An 18,344-nucleotide genomic window follows, 5' to 3' on the forward strand; every position below is an offset into this window, starting at 1 on the left:
GGAAGCAGTTTGGGCCAAGATTCTGGCGAGGCTGGTACATTTGGAAGCGTATACAATAACACACACACTTTTCATGCTTCATTAATACTGACATGTACAAGGGAATTGTCTTCTCATCTGTGTCAGTTTATTGCCTAATATGTCAGAAAAATTAATGAAAAGGTAATGTTTTTTTAAAAAGGTTCAAAGATGCCAAGGTGAAAAAAATTGAATATAGCAGAGTTTGTTGTTTTATTTTAAACACTTCTAAATTCATATGAATGGTATGTTTTTGAATGGTATTAAAGTCAGAAATCTTAAAGGTGCACTGTATCTTTTCTGGTTGAGGGGAAGCTATCTTTTCATGGAAATTTTATTGCTTGGCCTGGAATGTTCCACAAACTCTATCTCCATGGAGACAAGCAAGGGATGCCACCAGAGCAAGTGCTACGTCAGATCTGTGGAAAGATAAACTCACTCATAGTAAAAGTATACATGCTTTTCAGGGTATTTTCAAGCAATACAATTATAGATAAGTCAAATGATTCCTGTAAAAATAAAGTAAAAACATCCAGATCCTCATTCAGAAATATTATTATAGTTCAGCATTAAGAAGTGTTTTTTTATATTTACAAATCAAATACATATTGTTCAATAATATATAACATTAACTTCTATTTGTTTGATTATTTTATAGGATGAGAGACAATACATGCACATTGGCACAATGGTGGAGTTTGCCTTTGCCCTGAACGGGAAACTTGATGTCATCAACAAACATTCCTTTAACGACTTCAGGCTCAGAATAGGTGAGAGCCTTGTATTACATACCCCCTTTTTTTTACAAAATATAAATGATAGTTCAGAGTCAGTTTTGGGATTTCTGATTTAGGAATAAACCATGGACCTGTGATCGCTGGAGTTATCGGTGCCCAGAAGCCTCAGTATGATATTTGGGGAAACAGTGTAAATGTGGCCAGTCGCATGGAAACTACTGGAGTTCTGGGGAAAATACAGGTAGGATCTTTGGTAATGCTTTAGATCCCACTTATGCTTTAAAATAATTGGCATTAAAAAGCATTTACCAGTAATTACTGACAGTGCCCAAATATGCATTTATTAAAGGTCCTATATTACGCAAAATTTACCTGTGAGCTTTAAGCCATGCTGTTACCTGTTGTTACCTCAACATACCTGGAGTTGTGTTTTGTTTCATTTACACATTTGAGCAATCCTTTATTATTTCCAGTGCTCAAAATGCTCTTTTTAACCTTATGATGTCATGAAGTGATAGTTTTCAAGTTAACAGCGACCTTTTGTTCAGTAGAAATAGTTTTCAGGGCTGCAATCATCTAAATGATTCTAACAAAGATAAATGGAGTTTAAAAACACAGTAGAATACTTTCTGTATTACCACATGACATCACAAGGTGGAATAGAGTATTTTCTGTTTGAAAGAACTCATAACATAGATCTGAAAATAGTTTAATATAGGCCCCTTCATGCTTCATTCTGTTATAGGCATGTTTAGCTACAAACATATTGCTTACTATTGGCTAATTAATAGTTTATTAATGTTACTTGTTTTAAAGCAATACAAGATTTTTTAGCATTTACTCTGTTGACTTGCAGTCCAGGTAATAATAATAATAATAAAGTAAAAATGTTTTATCTCCCCCCATAGGTGACAGAGGAGACCAGGCGAATCCTGCAAAATCTGGGATACATGTGTTCATGTCGGGGCGTTATCAATGTGAAAGGCAAAGGAGATTTGACAACGTATTTTGTCCACACAGAGATGACCCGATCTCTATCACAAGGAACTGTGATGCCTTGAGTGTGCTATGCTTTAACTGAGCCTATAGACACTAAAAGAATGCAATCCGAGTGGCTGTTTATAAGTAATTGTTGTAAGTAAGAGCCAAAGAAGTGGACAAGCACTTCTGTCTTTAGCACGACTGTTTGGATGGTTTTCACTAATCTGAAGCGGAACAAGGGCTTGGCTGGAGGAGCGCCTGACTAACTACACAGAGGTTTGCTGAATTAGTGCAGTTCTCGTGGGTTGCAGTCACCCAAGTGTACAATAGTTGTAGCGGTGCAGAGCTAATTAGCCATGCCAGTGTTGTGCTTCAGAGCCTGTTGTAGACTGGGCTGCCTGTGGAGAGGTTTTATATCTGCCTGGCTGGAAACTGTGAACTGGTGAGATTCCATTTTATTTAAATGGATGTTAGTTTTTTGTCATATAGAGCAGCCCATGTTAGCTAATTGCCAGCGCATAAGGTAGATGCCAAATCATGCAAAATAGTATTTATAGCTTTGAGATGCATTTGTGTTTTATTGAATGACACGGGGTTCTGTCAGAGATTTAAGTAACTGTTTCTTTTTTTATATATAAGGCATAAGGAACAAAACTCTTGTCTGTATATAATGTTCACTGCCATTCTTTTGTTATCCATTAAACATTTGTATTTAAAACTGAGTTTATGTTTTAAATACTGCAGGATGATAATACAAAATGGGATTGTCAATAATTACACTATACTGTTTTGTATTTAGCAAATGTGATTTTTATTGTAAGTCTTTAGGTTTATACTACGTTAGTAATACTGCTCTACTTTATTACTACAGTAATGGTACACGAAGATGACTAGAGTAACCAAAAAATATCATGTAAGAGTAGGGTAAGACATTGCCACATCAAGGTAATGTAAGTTTGAGTGAAAATGTAAAAATAAAAAAATCACTTCACTACAACCTAATTTGTCATGCACATACCATTAAAAATATGCTGATTTTGTTTTACATTAGAATACTAACTACAAATACCGCATGGTAATGATAAATCTTACATGACAAGAGAAATAATATTGTATGCATGTGGATAAATGAATAAATGTTCTAATAGAAAGAGAGCCAAATTGACACATTTTAATACTGCTTTTAAAAAGGAGTCACAGATCCATAGCCTTCTGCCACATTCCAGATGATTCCATTCTTCATGAAAAACTCTGCGTTCATGCGAGCCACACATGCGTGCTGCGGTCGACTGCCATGTACTGGGACCAGACGATGGCCGTACTCTGATGAGGCACGCACAGGGACCACTCGGGACTTCTCCTGGGGACACAACCTCTTTTAGAAAATTATATACATAATTCTTGCAAAACCTGTTAAAATGAGACTTGTATAGTGGGCTCATGAAATGGCCTAAACATGAATACTAAGGAAGTTGAACTAGAGGTCTCTTCATTATTTATGTTAGTTGATACAATACAGTAAGTGTCATGTCTGTTGCAGTTTTGTAGTATTTTGATTCAGAAGTAGGGCAGAATATAATGATCATCAGAGTTAAAATTGGGCCCCAAATCACAGTAGTTGAGAGGCACCTGATTGCACTGCCTGCCCCCTGTAGTGGAACAAATTGAAAGGAAATTGTTCTTTTCCATTTTCACTATCAAGTTCCACCTTTTTGCCATGAATGTGCCTTTATGGACATAGATAATCTAGTGAGTTTTCTTTTTTTTTTTTTACATATAAAGTCTTGACTCTAAATAATTTAAAATGTACATTTGTAAAACTACATCTAAATTTAAAGAGCTACATTTCAGAAGCAGCTGCCTGACTGGCAATCACTCAAGTGACTGTAATTACAATCTAAGCTGAGCCTGCCCGCTTCACTCGCCTTCTTCTCTTCATTGGCCCACAAACTCACTGTGAGCTAGGTTTCACCACATGAATAATTACTCCACAGAGAAGCACCGCCTTAAGAAGGACATGTAAACAAACGCAACTGGAGGAGATTCACTCCAGCCAAGCATGAATGAAAACAGAGGATCACTGTTACTACAACTGACAAATTGTAAACATTTCAGATATAGTTCCCTAGCCGGCATGCAACAATAAGCAATAACTCATATTAATCTGCTCTACAACACTGACTTAAATACTGTATTGCAACAGCACAAACAATATACTAAATATGAATAAGTTTTGAGCATTTCTAAACTATAACTTTCTGATCACTGATTAAACTAATTAACCCTACTGGACACTTTTGGACAAATAACCTTGGGAACAACTGGTTATCACTACCAGATAAGAGATGTTTACTGTATATCCTGTAATATTGTACCTTTATCTAAAGGTGTAGCTGAGAAATTCAAGTTGCATGCTTTTGAAAGCTAGGTTGCAAAAAGGAACATTTGTTATACATTGTCCCCCCCCCCCCCCCCCCCCCCCCCCCCCCCCCCCCCCCCAAAAAAAAAGGTATGCAAATATAGTCACTGAATACCAACAACCTAAGTCTATCTGATCCAATCACATTCCTCCACAGCCACTTGGGCAGTGTCTAATAGCTAAATGTGTGATTGTGTTGTTGCATGGTGCATTTAACTATGGGCAATTTAATGAGGTGGGTTTAAGAAAAAGCTCCATAAAAAAATACCTCATTGTATATGTCTAGCCCTCTTCCCTTCCAGTGCCTCCTGTCATCCCGATGTAGCTTCAAGTCAAATCCCTCCGCCTGGTTGTGCACCCTGTCAAACATGGTGATCTCTGGTGCCTGCTTATCCTGTAGGGAAAATTATGTCAAAAAGAATGTGTGTGTTAATAGATTTACCCAAAAAACACATTTTGAAAATGTAGAAGTCAGACATTAAGCTAGTTAAGGAGCTTTTTATTAGTCAAGGAGCTATTAAGTCCCTCATCTAATAATGATGGTTATGTTTAATACTTTATACTAACCATTATGGTTATGGTTAGATAATTAATTCTAGTTAGTTAATCAAATAATTTCCTGTGTAATGGTAGATCTTAAATTGTCTCAAATAGCATACTGTTATACGCATCATAAAAAACTAAACATAGGAGAACTAAAAATCATGAGAACAATACACTAAAATAATTATCCTCACAGTGAAATTATTACATGCCATTTTTAAAGGTCAGGTAGGCTTAAATAGGAACATTTAACGTTACAAATATGTGACAAACACATACTAATCTGACCTGGCAAGCATGACAGCAGATCAACAAGCAAACTTTATTTCCCATGATACCTGAGATTCTCGGTTAAAATAAGACATTTCTTTTGGTTCCGTTCGTTTGGGAGGGATGTAACTAAACGCAGACAAGGTGGAGAGCGGTCTTTTCTCCGCCTCTCGCTCGACATCCATTTTCACAAAAATAAAAAAAAAATATTGAAAGCTTCACAAATGTAGCGTTACCTACAGGAGACTAGCCTAGCATGTACCTGCGTTAACCGTTGCTAGGAAACGATACAGCAGAGTCTGGAGCCTTCGCGAACTGTTAAATTAAATCGTAAAAAGGCAAGGCAAGGCAAGTTTATTTGTATAGCACAATTCGTACACAAAGTAATTCAAAGTACTTTACAGAATAAGAAATACATTAAAATCATAATAAAACAAAAATGGTAATATAAAAGTGATTAAAGTGATTTTTCTTTGTTTTGATCAAATAATAGAATTGTTCCTATATAGTCTGATGTCTCTTGTATGCTGCAGTCATATGTTTAATTAAGCTAACCCATTAATTAAATTTAAAAAGAAAAGAAAAGAAAAGAAAAAGCTCCTATTCAGTATACCGGGGGGTAACTATGAGAAGACTTTGTTCAGGTCTGGGTACTAGGGGTATGAGTTTTTGTAATGATCTTGACATGCACACAAATAATAATAATAATAATAATAATAATAATAATAATAATAATAATAATAATAATAATAATAATAATAATAATAATATTATTATTATTATTATTATTATTATTATTATTATTATTATTATTATTATTATTATTATTAGTAGTAGTAGTAGTAGTAGTAGTAGTAGTAGTAGTAGTAGTGGTATTATCATCATCATCATCACTCACACACACACATACTCACACACACACACACACACACACACACACACACACACACACACACACACACACACACACACATAGAGACAGAAAAAACATCCCAATTTAAAGGAGTTCAAAAGGTTAGTAACAACAAAAACATGCAGTGGACAAAGTGGGCATATTTGAACAAAGGGTCAGACAGGAGAATGAAGGAAGGGGGAGCATGATCAGCACCTGTTTTCTTTCATTTGTTCTGGAGGTTCTCTCAGAGCACTGGAGTAATTACTGCTGACATTTCAGAGGGACATATTGCTGTTTGGAGGGGTCACTGTGGGAATGAAAGCACCTGAAGACAAAGGGTTCTTCATATTAGATGGAGTTATTAAAAATGGACAGTAGATCCTGTTCTCCTTTCACTCTATTCTAACCTATACTTTGGATTTCAACTGAGAAGCAATATTAAGTTAGCCTATTTATTTAGTAGAATATTGCAATTAAATTATCTAACAAACCAAACGTTGAATAAGTTCGAAATAAGATCAATGGTGTTATTGCACCCTCTGCTGGGTGTAACAAGTAGGCTGCCAAATGGCTGATGCAAACATTTCTCTTGATAAAACTACAATTTCATCAACCTCTCTGTACAATGCTTTAATTTATTTCTGTTATGTTATATTATGTCATAATAACTCCTTTACTTACAACTATTTATCCTTATTTGGTAGCCTAAGGTTTAATTCAGCTATTCAGTGATGGTTTAGGCCCAGGCACAGCTATGTGAGCCAGACTAGTAACGTAATCACAGTAATCAAAATGTAATGCTATATGCTAACAACGTAATCAGAGAAATGCAATTCATAACAAAAATAAAACAGATAGTGTCAGTTCCACATGACAGCAGCAGATGGCGTCCTTAACGCACAATAAAAGGAAAGCTCAGCGAGTCAGAGAGGCATTTAGCGTTCATCTTTACTAGCCATTATACAGTTGATATTTCTGGGAAAAATAAATATAAGCTATTATTTTTATAAACGTTTTACATACACTTAGCCTAGTGGAGTAGCAGTATATATCTATATCTATATCTATATAGATATCTATATCTATATATATCTATATCTATCTATCTATCTATCTATCTATCTATCTATATCTATCTATATATATATATATATATATATATATATATATATATATATATATATATATATATATATATATATATATATATATATATATATATATATATATATATATATATAGATATATATAGATAGATAGATAGATAGATAGATAGATAGATAGATAGATAGATAGATAGATAGATAGATAGAGTTTTATCGTTAGGGCTTTTTTGGATCACATTTCAGTGTATTATGTTTTGAATATGTCGCACACGCACACATGACCGCAGACGCTCCTTGATGACCCACCGTCTGCTCATTTCCGAAAGCTTACGGAGATTCACGGAGCGGCCCCACCTCCGCGCTACAGCGACTCTTCCTCGGCTTTACTCCGAGGAGGAACCCGGTGCTCCGGGCTGGTTCGTTTACTCATCCCGTTAATATGGGGCTCTACAAATGGCACCGTTAGCGTTTTCCAGTTCCCGAAACCGACCCTATGATTTTGATGGCTCTTTGGTCTGGGGGGAAGTGATTTTGTGCCATCTATTTTTTTATTTTGGGGGAAGTCTTCTTGGGACACACTGAGCTCCTGGATTGAGTTCTAGCAGCCATGAGCTCCGGGGAAGGAGCAGACGAGACAACGAAGGACGCTAGCGACTCAGCGGCCCTTTTCAAGACAGGTAAGCCCTGTACTGAACTCAGAACTCGGTGTTTGGCCCCTGGGAGCTGCGCTGATGGTAATGCTACATGAGGGACATTGTTCCCGTTTGTTTGGACGTTACTGGCCTTGCCACGCTCTTCTAAATCGGTTGCTATTTTGTCCCCCATTAACACATTAAGAGAATTGCTAATTTCAGTAAAGAAATGTTGGATATTATCATGACTTTATTCAGAAATCGGTTGTGAAGAGATATTAGCGAGACCTTTTAGCTACAGCGCTAATGTTGGGAGTTCGTTTACGGAGGACACATGCTTCTGACAAATGGCAACTCAGAATTGTCTTGTGTCTGTCTTGTTACTCAAGTCTTTCATTTTTAACTGCACATTTTCTCGTTTGGCATCATAATCGGTACTACTGTAACACATCCGCACACAACTTTGTGCTTAAAAGGTTTTGTATGGTCTAGACGTTCATGTAGCACACAATGCTTAGTTTTTTTTTTTTTTTTTTTTAAAACTTAGATTAAAGTATTGCAAATTCCTGTTTTCTGTTTGAATCAGACATAATATTTCAGCAAACAATGTGTGTCCAATATTAATCCGTAGTTACAGAGTAATACTGCTATCGTTTTAGTTGGCTCGGATGCTTACAGGGTTAGCAGCGAGAGCTAGCCTACATTTGTGAAACTGATTTGGAGAATCCTGTCTGCTGGACAGCGAGCTAATCAAAGCTAGCAGCACTAGCGTGGCACTCTGTCACAGCCATGACAAAGCGTCTGGTTTTGCATCGATGACTATACTGGACCGGCATGTGATTTACCATTATGCTCATGATAAAATTGTTTAAGATGCACATTGTTTGACCCTTTCGTGCTTTTCCTGAATTAGCACAAGCAACCGGGCTATGTAAACAATACATGGCGTGGCACATAGAGGGATGGGTGTGCTCAGAGTGTTAGCTAGCACTGTAGCACACTTGTTTAGGCCAGTGCACAGAGCGACACATGATAGTAAATCACACCGCGTCAGTACTTCACACGTCCAAGTCAAAATGGATTTCAGCTTTAGCTGTCATACTCTCTGCTTTAGAAAATAATTACGTATGAAGACTTGTTTATTATTCTGCAGATACATGCAGCTGGTTTAGTAATTCATAGCACTGGATTTTATGACTTAAGTCATAAAAAACTGAGTTCTCGCTGGTGGTAGCAGATATTTTTTTATCAGCTCTCTAAGGCCACATTTGAGCACAGCCGAAAGAAGCATTTAATCTTAGGTACTGTGTTTTCTCCCCCATCCTGAAATTACCTGTAATTGCAGTCCTGAAAAGTGAGAACTTGGAAGTAGTACGTCAGTACAACAGCACAAACCCTGTTGCATTTCAGTGTGTTTTGAGTGACCGTTGGTTAGAACATTTGAAGGTGTAAATGACTGTAAACAAAAACGTGAATGCAGCGCTTTGACATCCAGCCCCTGGCTCTAGTGGTTTAGTGTTGTGTGAGATAATGAGCCACAAAGAGAAGCTGAGTATTGGTTCTGTGCAGATCTGATAGCTTCCCTTTTAGGGAGGAATGTGAAAATCTTTGAGTTGCGTTATTGCTCAGATGACAAACATACTTACTCTGCATTGTATTTTTTACTGTATATTTTATACAGCAAAGCTGTATGCTTCATAGCAGATGTTGCATATGTTCTGTGTAATAGAAACACCAGTTATCACCCTTTGTCTTATGCCAAAAAGCCATCTGCAGCTTCAGCAATTAATGGCATTGTGTAAAACAGCTTTTATTTACAATGATTAACCACATATTGGTGTTATGATGGTAGTTGCACCCCTGGCCTGGCCCACAGCAAGATCAAATTCATTAATTTCCCATCTTTGACCTTCATAGAATTATTATTAATGTATGTTTGAAAACAATATTGAGTACACTTGCATCATAAAAACACGATGCCATACTTTTTACATGTACATTTTGTAACTTAATTGTGTATTCTAATACTTCCAACTCCAGCTGTTCTTGATTAATGTGCCCTACATTTTAGTGCTTGTTGAACAGTGCTTGTCACACCGCCTCCCTTTGAGGAAGCCTGGCATCATTGCAGGCATACTGATAGGAAAGTGAATGATAGGCTCCTATACCTTGCTACATAATGATCACAAATACTTCAGTTCATTTTTTCATGACCAGTCTCTTATTCTTAAGTGTGCTGAATTTCATTAATTTGTGTACATTTATTATTGTCTCATTATATCAATAAGCAATTTGAGCATCATAATTTTCCATTTGGTACATCTGGGCAAATTCCATTTTATCTGTACAACCCAAAAGTTGGTACCTTGTGTCTATAAGCATAGCCCACCATTGCTTTTTCACACCATTCTTGCTCCCTTCTTTTCATGTTTTGCTCTTGAACTTCCTCCTCACAGATGCGGGACACTTGTTCTGACATGCACAGGTTTGAGTGTCTTGCCACAGGCTATGCTTATTTTTCCTTATGTTACCTCCCTCCATCCCCAACCCCATCGTCTTCATTTCTTTTTCCGTCCTTCGGCATTGCTCTTTGTGCTTCCAGTGAGTTGTCCCTTTCTAAGTTCTCCAATGTGTGTTTCTGCTGTTTCAACTTCAAATAGCCTTGTCTTTCAGAGTCTCTGAGCCTCTCAGTTCTGATACAAAATAATAAAAAGACTAGCTTCCCTTTCCATTATTCTGTCCCCCAGACTGGAATTAATACCTATAGGCCCTCAGCAGAGAAAAGGGGAGTTCTGTTGTGGCATGCTGTCAATCACCAAGTCATCCCATCCCAAACATCTTGGGCTTCACCGATGACTCAGAGGCTGATAGCCTATGTTACTCTGTGAAGTGGGAGAATGTTAGCTGCCAGTAACTTCATGAATGAATATGTAGGTGCTACCCAACGCCGTTCACAGGCCCAGGCATTGAATGAACAGTGGTGTTTGTTTTGTCATAGCAGGGAAACAGACAAGCTAAAGAGATGGAGTAATGTGATCCAAGGGCTGCGTTTATGACTGCGTCGAGTCAGAATGAGGTCTGCACACTCACCATCCAGGGCCCAGAGACTAATGGCTATTGATCCAGGAGATGGAGACTGATGGAGGCCCCTCTGTAAAGGTTTTCTTCAGGCTTAAAGCTGCCAAAGTCCTACAACAGAAGCTCAACTAATGCCCAACATGAGTGCTTTTCCTTTATCTTCTGTTGTATGGGACTGTTCGGATTAGAGGAGATTTACTGTCTCCTATCTTGTAACTATATATTCAGTATTCAAAGTGCAAGGCAGGAACTCACATTATGTACATTTTACTGGCATCAAAGATGCTAGAGGTTCGTATATCTCTATGCTTACTATGTTTGCAGTTAAGATAATTCTTAAATTTGCATCATGCTGAGTGAGTCATAGTGTCAAGTTACAAGTAAGGAATGAACCTAAAGATGTGTCTTTAGATTTTCTGTATAAAGTACGGGACAAAGAAATTACAGTAAATCCCAGATTTTGTATTCAGTTTTGCCTGCTCAAGGCCATGTTCAGTGAGAACCACACACTTTGACAAAATGAGTCTTGAACTGTATCCTGTCTCCCTGATTTGAATTGGGTGTGATTGATAGATAGAATAACCAGTCAGAGAGATGAATTGTCCATTTGCGTGTGGATTTCAACAGAATTAACGATCGCAGCACCAAACTGTTATTTATCTCAGTTAAAACTCATAAATTTCTTTTGGAATTATATGAGTATTCTTGGGAGACGTCTTCTGCATTTGAGAGATACATGATGCAATTCTTGTGATTGGCCCGTCCAAAATTAGGACAGTCACACTCTTTGGTGTGATTGAACATATTGTAGAAGGGACATTATACTGGCTATGTTCTGTTGGAAAAATTGGTTATAGAATAATCAAAAACACTCTCAGTACCTCTTTGTAACCATTGTTCATGGCTACGTTCCTTGTTGCTGCTGTCGCTGTAAATATCCATCAGTTGGATTCCAAAGGCTTTCTGCTTCAAGCAATAGCTGATGTCTGCAGTCATTATGTAGACATCTATTGGTCTCCAGTTTATGTCGTCAGTTAGTGTTACCTCTGGAACCAATACCTTTTTAGAAATGAGATGAATGCAAAGGTCAAAGGTTAGTTTGTCACCATGAGACTACTGACAGAAGAACAAGTGTTAAATTTTCAATTTGTCAATGTGCAACATTTTTTCCTCACCTTGGTCAACACCAGGATAAGCCTTCCTTTGAAATGTTGTCTTGCTAAAGAGTTTTTTGGGTTTTTTTTGTCTCAATCTTAGGACTGTAAGCCATTCCACTTAGACCAGTACTTCAATTTTGTTTGTAGCCCTATGCATGGATGATGTCAGTGTTAACTTTTAGGTCTATCACTGTAATGTAACCCTGAATCAAAACAAGAATTTACAGCTTACATTTCACTAGGAACTATTTTACTTCCTTTTATATATCCCTAAGAAATGCTTTTGTTTTTGTTGCTGACTGGGTGCAATCCTTCTGCTGTACACAAATGTTAGCTCTTCACAGCATTAGGCCTGTGGGTGAGATTTTATTGGATTAATCCTCACTGTCAGTTTGAAAGGATAGAGGACTTACCTTTCACAATCCTCCCTTGCTTTGAGAGATGTTAAGGCAGGATTTAATTTGCAAATTAGATTTAAGATTAATTTAATTAGTAACATCAACTCTTTCCTGAGAATTAAAGAAAAAAACATAGAAAATGACCACAGACATGATGACATTTTGTATGAAGAACAGTGACAACCTCACACACCAAACACACAAGGATACACAGCAATACATTCAACTTCCACATTTGTGTCCTTCACTGTTTCTAAGGTATATGAGCTGACACTGGCAATTTGTGTCTGGGGGTTTGCAAAAATATGGACATATCGTATTGTTTAATGTTTAATGATGATACAGGATTGATATCATGGACTGCTGTATTGATGTATCTCTGAGTATTTTTTTGTAAATTTTACTAAATTATTTTGTTATAGCACTACAGCTTTGTTGCTTGTTTAGAGGAAGGAAACTTGTTTATGCTATACATTTGAGATTTTCAGTGTTTTGATCAGTAAAATGGGTGTGTTTTGTATTAATATTGCACAAGAATAGTTTAACAATGACTTTTAGTATCACTGCCCTGATTTAGCCATTATTTTTTATTGAACCATATCAAATCAATCTGAAATTTATCAAGTCGAAAGCAACTGTATAATACATACTCTATCATGGCCTATGTGTCGAGGTATGTATCTTATTGGCAACTTCATAATAATACCCAGCCTTATTGGTGACACAGTCTGCCCTGTTCTGAGTGGTTTTTGTCAAAGTTGATTGCAAGCAAACTGTCATAGTTATGTTGATACTTTATGATTTGAGTTATTCGAGCTGCAACCTGACAAACTGCCTAATCACATTGTTCTAGGACAAATCCGAATTATAATCTGGCTGAATATCCTCTTGTGTCTCGACCTAAGTACTATTAATCATGTACCTTTTATGATTGGCTCTATTTCTACAGACCCCACAACAGCCACAATGCCTGGCCTGTGGTATTTTTTATGAGTGGGTCTATGTAAGCCTGGTTGGGCTACAAGACTTTTTACCCTGAGCCTGCACACAGACAGACACATAGAATGGACAGTTACGCTTTTCCACCTGAGTAAACTTGGCAATATATTGTGTGAGAAGTTAAGTCAAGTTTTTCAGCACTGACTTTTTATTTTAGATATTCAAAGTCATTTTCAAAGCTTTTCAAATTGGCGAATTGTGAATTAGATGTGTTGAACTGCATTAACCGGAGACCCATCACACACCCATCTCCAGACTCATCCAAACGCACTACTCCTGTGTGTGTTTATAAAAAGCTGCTTGTCCCACTTTTCTGTCTCATCTGCCGTGCTCCCGTTCGCTAATTTCACTGGCGTGACAGCTAATTGGTGTGAGCACAGGGAAAAGTCTGATGTCCTTTTACAACCCTCTTCTTTTTAAAACAAGCTGGAACGAGAAGGAGTACATGAGCGAAGAGGCAAAGGGAAAAATGGCGAGAAGATGGAGAAGACAGGAGGTATGTTCATTCAGACCAGATTGAATAGTGGGTGAAAACTCTAGCACTGATAAGCAATTAAGCTATGCATTCTGGTACAAGGAACTTAAACAATAAGCAATGGACTTGCTGAATGATTTTACTCTGCTGTGACTGAGAACTAAGGGTCTATTCAATGCAGGTGGACAAGAAATGCAACAATTATACAAAAAAGAATAACTTATTGGAAAGATGATGATAAAGACCAGAGTGGTATGTGACTGCAAGGCTCTTGGGAAAGCTTCTATTTGTAAATGAAAATGCAGTTGAACAAGTTGACAATTGATCTGGATTACAGTGAAAGATTTTCCAATGTGTTCCTATTTTAAGCAGAAAGAGCAATCTGAACTAGGACAACTCCTGAAAGACCATTGTACTCTTGTCTTAGTCCCAGGTGAATTGAAAACTGCTATCTCACTCAAGCCCGTCCTTTGTCTATTCACTTTCTCATGTCTGACCTCAACATTTTATCTCTAGCAAATTTCCCAACACTGGAAGAAATCAATCCACACTATAGGTAAATGTTGGACTTGGTGAGGGAGGGCTCAAAGTTACCAGGGAAAATAAATAGATAAATGTTCTGAGTTTTGAAGCTTAATGTGCTTTTTCATACCATCTGCACCTGGATGGACAAAAGTTAGCTGTTTACAAACTGCTAGAATCAAAAAGTTGTAAATGTCACCTACAAACAGAAAGCTGAAATGTATTAATACTAATAGGCAGAGCTATATGGCCACCGCAGCTGTCAGAAAGAAAAACACACTTGGTACTAGTGCATCAATGGTACACTAGAACTCCACTGAAACCATTCAAAGCATGTGGCATCCACATTTTTAACTTTTGTGGAAACAATTTGTAAGTTCACTTTAAGTGCACAATTGATGGTTATTTTATTGTATATGATCAGACTCTTACTAAACAGGAAGTGTTTGTGTCTAATGTAATTGTTAATAAAGTAGTTAAGCTGAGAACTTTGAGACCAATGACAGCATTACAAAAAGAATGCCTCATTCAGTTGAAGAGATCATATTTAATGCTATGTCATAGGTAATTTTCTAAAATATGTTATCATTGCAGAGATATTTTTTATGATAACGTGACATCTTAAACTGAGGTCAGACTGACATAAAATGTTTTGATCCCTATGATCCAATATGCTACTGGCTGCTGCACACTTTACTAATTAAATGTTGAACAAGGACACTTTGCTTTGGCATCCAGCATTTTTTTCAGAAATGAACTCCTCCTTAGTACTACAAACATTTACTGATACCCACTGTTTTCCTATTCTGACCAGTTGCCAAGTATCAACAGAAACCTCCCTAATCTCCCAGGTAATGCCAACTGTTCAGTGTGCTGTCATAGCATCTGACAGGCAGATCTTCTCTAAACCCTCAGAGTAATAATAATAACTGCCTCTGAGCTCCTGAGGCCACACTCACTATACATTGCTCAGTGCCTTTTGTCAATGTGAGCCAGACAATGGGTATTTTAATATATATGGGCCTTTTCCTTTTGAACCTATGAGTCAAACTATGAGTGTGCCTGCCGAGAAGGGAAGGCAGGGGCCCAAGTGAAGGGTGGTCTTGTGCTCTTGTGTTGACGCAGGATTAGGAATAACAAGAAACTGTCTGTTGGAGGCTTGTGGATACAGTACTGATAGTGTTAGACACTGTGGAAGGGTGTGGATAAGTTCACTGCAAAAGTTAAGGACATAATTTTATTTTATGAGCTTTTAACCATGGAATAACTGTGTTCACTCATCATTAGCGTACACAAAGTTGTATTTAGATTGATTCATGTATGTTTGTGTAATCCTGCATTTTTCTGTATTTGCGGCTTGAGTGCTCAGAAAATTTCTGTTTTCAGTTTCACCTACCCATTATTTCAACCCACTTTCTGGTACTTACTCTTTTTTTTTTCAGATATTGGCAACTGAATGCTATATGTACACGCCACTTTTCAAAAATAAAAACATGTAAATACAAATTTTCTGTTTGCCATGGTGAAATGCCACTATGAAGAGGTGGGGCTATCAGTTCTGCAGTTTTGAACAGAAAGTCTATGGACTTTCTATTACTAAGCCATTTTGGGTCAGTATTGTGGTTTGCAATTATAAAATGTAGAGGGATGATCTACTCATGTTATATTTAAATACAAGTACTTGCATAATATGTCTGCTTTAAGATATTTTATGAATTCATTTATACTTCAAGCAAGCGTCATCATTTCCTCAGTGACATTTAACAGTTAGCGCTGTGTTTATGCTAATGACTTGGCTGACTTCCTTGTGGTAGGCCAGTCCCAAAGCGGTCTTAACAAAGTTGGCTCAGAATGTGCGCATTGCTGTGTGTTCAATGTGGTTGAATAAACTGAAAGATTTAACAGTATCTCCAAGGAACAACTTCTCACACTTAATACTATGTGCCATCTATTGTTTGTTAATGGTCTTATTGTCTGTGTAATGGCTCCTTTTGTTGCAGTTTGTTTGACTTCGCACTCAGCTGCAAGTCTTAGTGTTTAAATTGTGATAAGATGCCGGAAAACCACTACTGTAGTCTTTTGCATTGTAGCACGCTGCTGCTTAAGTGGACGTCTTTGGCATTGCAAATATGTGAAACATGTGACTGTTTGGTCTGCCTCTCGCTTCTTGTCCTCATCCCTTTGTTTCTTTATTATCCCATTCATTCTGTGTAAAGTTTTCCCAGGTATAGAGAAGAATTCCCTCAAGCCTGTCTCCACCTCTTAGCTTGGATTTCCCATGTACTGATCATCAGATCCTAAACCACTCTGGCATTGACTCTAGTTGATAACGTGTTTGCTCTTGTGTTTTATGCCTCTATATGTGTTTGATGGAAAGTGCTAGGAGCTAACTGCTGCATCAGCTGTTTGGTTGGATAGCCTACTTCAGCAGCCACGACAAACCAGTTTCATCACATGATAAATCTAACACTATGACAATGTACACATAATTCGAGAGTAATGTAAACAAAATGGACATGAAAACATTTCTTTGTCTTTATGTTATAAGGTATCTGGCATCTAAATGAATGCTTTTTATTAGAAAGTACTATCCCTGAAGTTGGGGCGTTTCGTGTAACGTGATTCTGCTTTTCTAATCACTTCTCAAGCATGACTTATCATATTCTAAATATATTTCACAATTGGCTCTATGCGCACAACATGATGATTTGGTTATAGAAAAGCAGATAAAATCTTAGCTTCTTTAAGCTAATGTTTAATCTTGTTTTGAACCAGAGGTCCTTCTTGTCATATCAGCCCTTGCACAGTACTTTGTAACAACATGCAGAAGAGCCTGAGTCATGACAGAGCATGTGTGAGTGACTCAGCTGGCCCAGTGTCCAGCCTGTGTGTATGTTGACAGCACATGACACTGACCATATCCTCCTCTTTCTCTCTCACACACACACACACACACACACACACACACACACATACACACACGGACAAACACAGCTATAGGCTCCATCAATGCCCCAATTGTTGTTTGGGCTGAGAAAGAAGGGGGTGGGTCATGAGTTACAGCCAGATGAGAGGGTGATTTGATGCAGAGTCTTACCCTGTTTTCTAATAGATTTTTATAATGGTGATGTCTGGTTAGGCTAATGGTCCCAAGACTTGCATTATTTGATGTTAGATAAGCTCTTTCAGTGCAAATGTGTGCTGAAAATCATCTGATCTGTAACGTTATGCTATAATATTTGTCAGGTGGACAACTATATACCAGACCTTTTTTATCTGTACAGTTTTCGCATTGTGTTATCATTACAACATCACAATACAAACATAAAAATTAAGCCTAACCAATGCGTTCTATCTGTGTTTTCCAGATGGATCTGTCCCTAAAGAGTCTAAAGGAGATGTATCGAGTCAGATAGCAGGTAAACACTCAGCCATGTGTAGCTGTCAGTATCTGTGTTATGTTATCATGAGTCAAACATTCATGTACGTTTTGCAATGGTAATGATATGCACAGATTTTGTTCCTGCAGTTTCTCACACAGTAAAGCATTTTTTCCACCATTTTCTACCTGATTGGTTACCTGCGTCTCCATAGCAACAGCATGATGATTAGTGTGGCAGCCTGTTTCATCTGGGTTCATAGGTTGACTATTAAATCTAAATGTCTTGTTTCTTTAATGTTGTGGCATGTAATTTTTTATTATTAAGAGAAAAGTAGCCTAATTAATCTTTATACTCTGAACAACAAATTGTAAAAACAGTTTTGCTAGTAGATCTTATTTTACAAGCCACTATGTGATGCGATGCGTTTAAAATGGCATGGAAAAGTGTCATTGTGGTATCCTATTTTTATTTTAAAACAGAATTTCCAATCACTGTATTGCAATTTTTTCCCCCTCCACATTGTCATTAAAAATCCCAACTCCTCACTGCTTCATACAAATGAGGACAGCAAGTTGGCAGGTTGCTCCTAGCCTTGGGGTCTTTATGGAGGCAGCTCAAGCTCTGGTGAAGAAGGAGGAACAGGACTAAACAACATGATGGCAATTATAGGGAGTCATTTTTGGGTTCGGTCGATGATAGAAGTCAGTAGAAGACCTTTAGCAACGGTCGAC

General features: G+C 37.5%; 3 protein-coding genes across 7 annotated transcripts in view; 2 read left to right on the forward strand and 1 right to left on the reverse strand.

The window, feature by feature from the left end:
* adcy2b (adenylate cyclase 2b (brain)) overlaps positions 1-2,454 on the forward strand; it is a 43,063-nt gene extending 40,609 nt beyond the window's left edge. The window contains exons 26-28 of one of the 2 annotated variants that reach the window (XM_020932551.2): positions 677-788; positions 872-996; positions 1,664-2,454. In XM_020932551.2, the coding sequence (XP_020788210.2) occupies positions 677-788; positions 872-996; positions 1,664-1,816 (390 nt within the window). In that variant the 3' untranslated portion in view covers positions 1,817-2,454. Of the gene's footprint in view, positions 1-676; positions 789-871; positions 997-1,663 lie in introns of those variants that run through there. The other variant, XM_055157523.1, reaches the window with a different exon arrangement.
* A 465-nt stretch (positions 2,455-2,919) lies between these two features.
* cfap90 (cilia and flagella associated protein 90) lies at positions 2,920-5,163 on the reverse strand. Its single transcript, XM_055157615.1, has 3 exons — positions 5,037-5,163; positions 4,424-4,549; positions 2,920-3,096 (listed from the first exon to the last, which is right to left on the reverse strand). Exons 1-3 carry the CDS (start codon positions 5,151-5,153, stop codon positions 2,920-2,922), a joined length of 420 nt encoding a protein of 139 aa, XP_055013590.1. The 5' UTR covers positions 5,154-5,163.
* Positions 5,164-7,272: 2,109 nt separating this feature from the next.
* Positions 7,273-18,344, forward strand: part of trioa (trio Rho guanine nucleotide exchange factor a) — a 54,358-nt gene continuing 43,286 nt past the window's right edge. For all 4 annotated transcript variants that reach the window (XM_055156958.1, XM_055156960.1, XM_055156961.1 and 1 more), the window contains exons 1-2: positions 7,273-7,646; positions 17,599-17,649. In XM_055156958.1, the coding sequence (XP_055012933.1) occupies positions 7,577-7,646; positions 17,599-17,649 (121 nt within the window). In that variant the 5' untranslated portion in view covers positions 7,273-7,576. The remainder of the gene's footprint in view (positions 7,647-17,598; positions 17,650-18,344) is intronic.

The sequence above is a fragment of the Boleophthalmus pectinirostris genome, unplaced genomic scaffold, assembly GCF_026225935.1.
Source record: "Boleophthalmus pectinirostris isolate CB_2022bp ecotype Guang Dong unplaced genomic scaffold, ASM2622593v1 HiC_scaffold_21, whole genome shotgun sequence".
NCBI classification, from domain to species: Eukaryota; Metazoa; Chordata; class Actinopteri; order Gobiiformes; family Gobiidae; genus Boleophthalmus; species Boleophthalmus pectinirostris.

Coding starts and splice junctions, on each gene's coding strand:
- cfap90 (XM_055157615.1), bottom strand. CDS start 5,153: ATGGATGTCGAGCGAGAGGCGGAGAAAAGACCGCTCTCCACCTTGTCT. Junction 4,550..5,036: donor ATTTTAACCGAGAATCTCAG/GTATCATGGGAA, acceptor TTTTCCCTACAG/GATAAGCAGGCACCAGAGAT. Junction 3,097..4,423: donor GGCTAGACATATACAATGAG/GTATTTTTTTAT, acceptor TTGTGTCCCCAG/GAGAAGTCCCGAGTGGTCCC.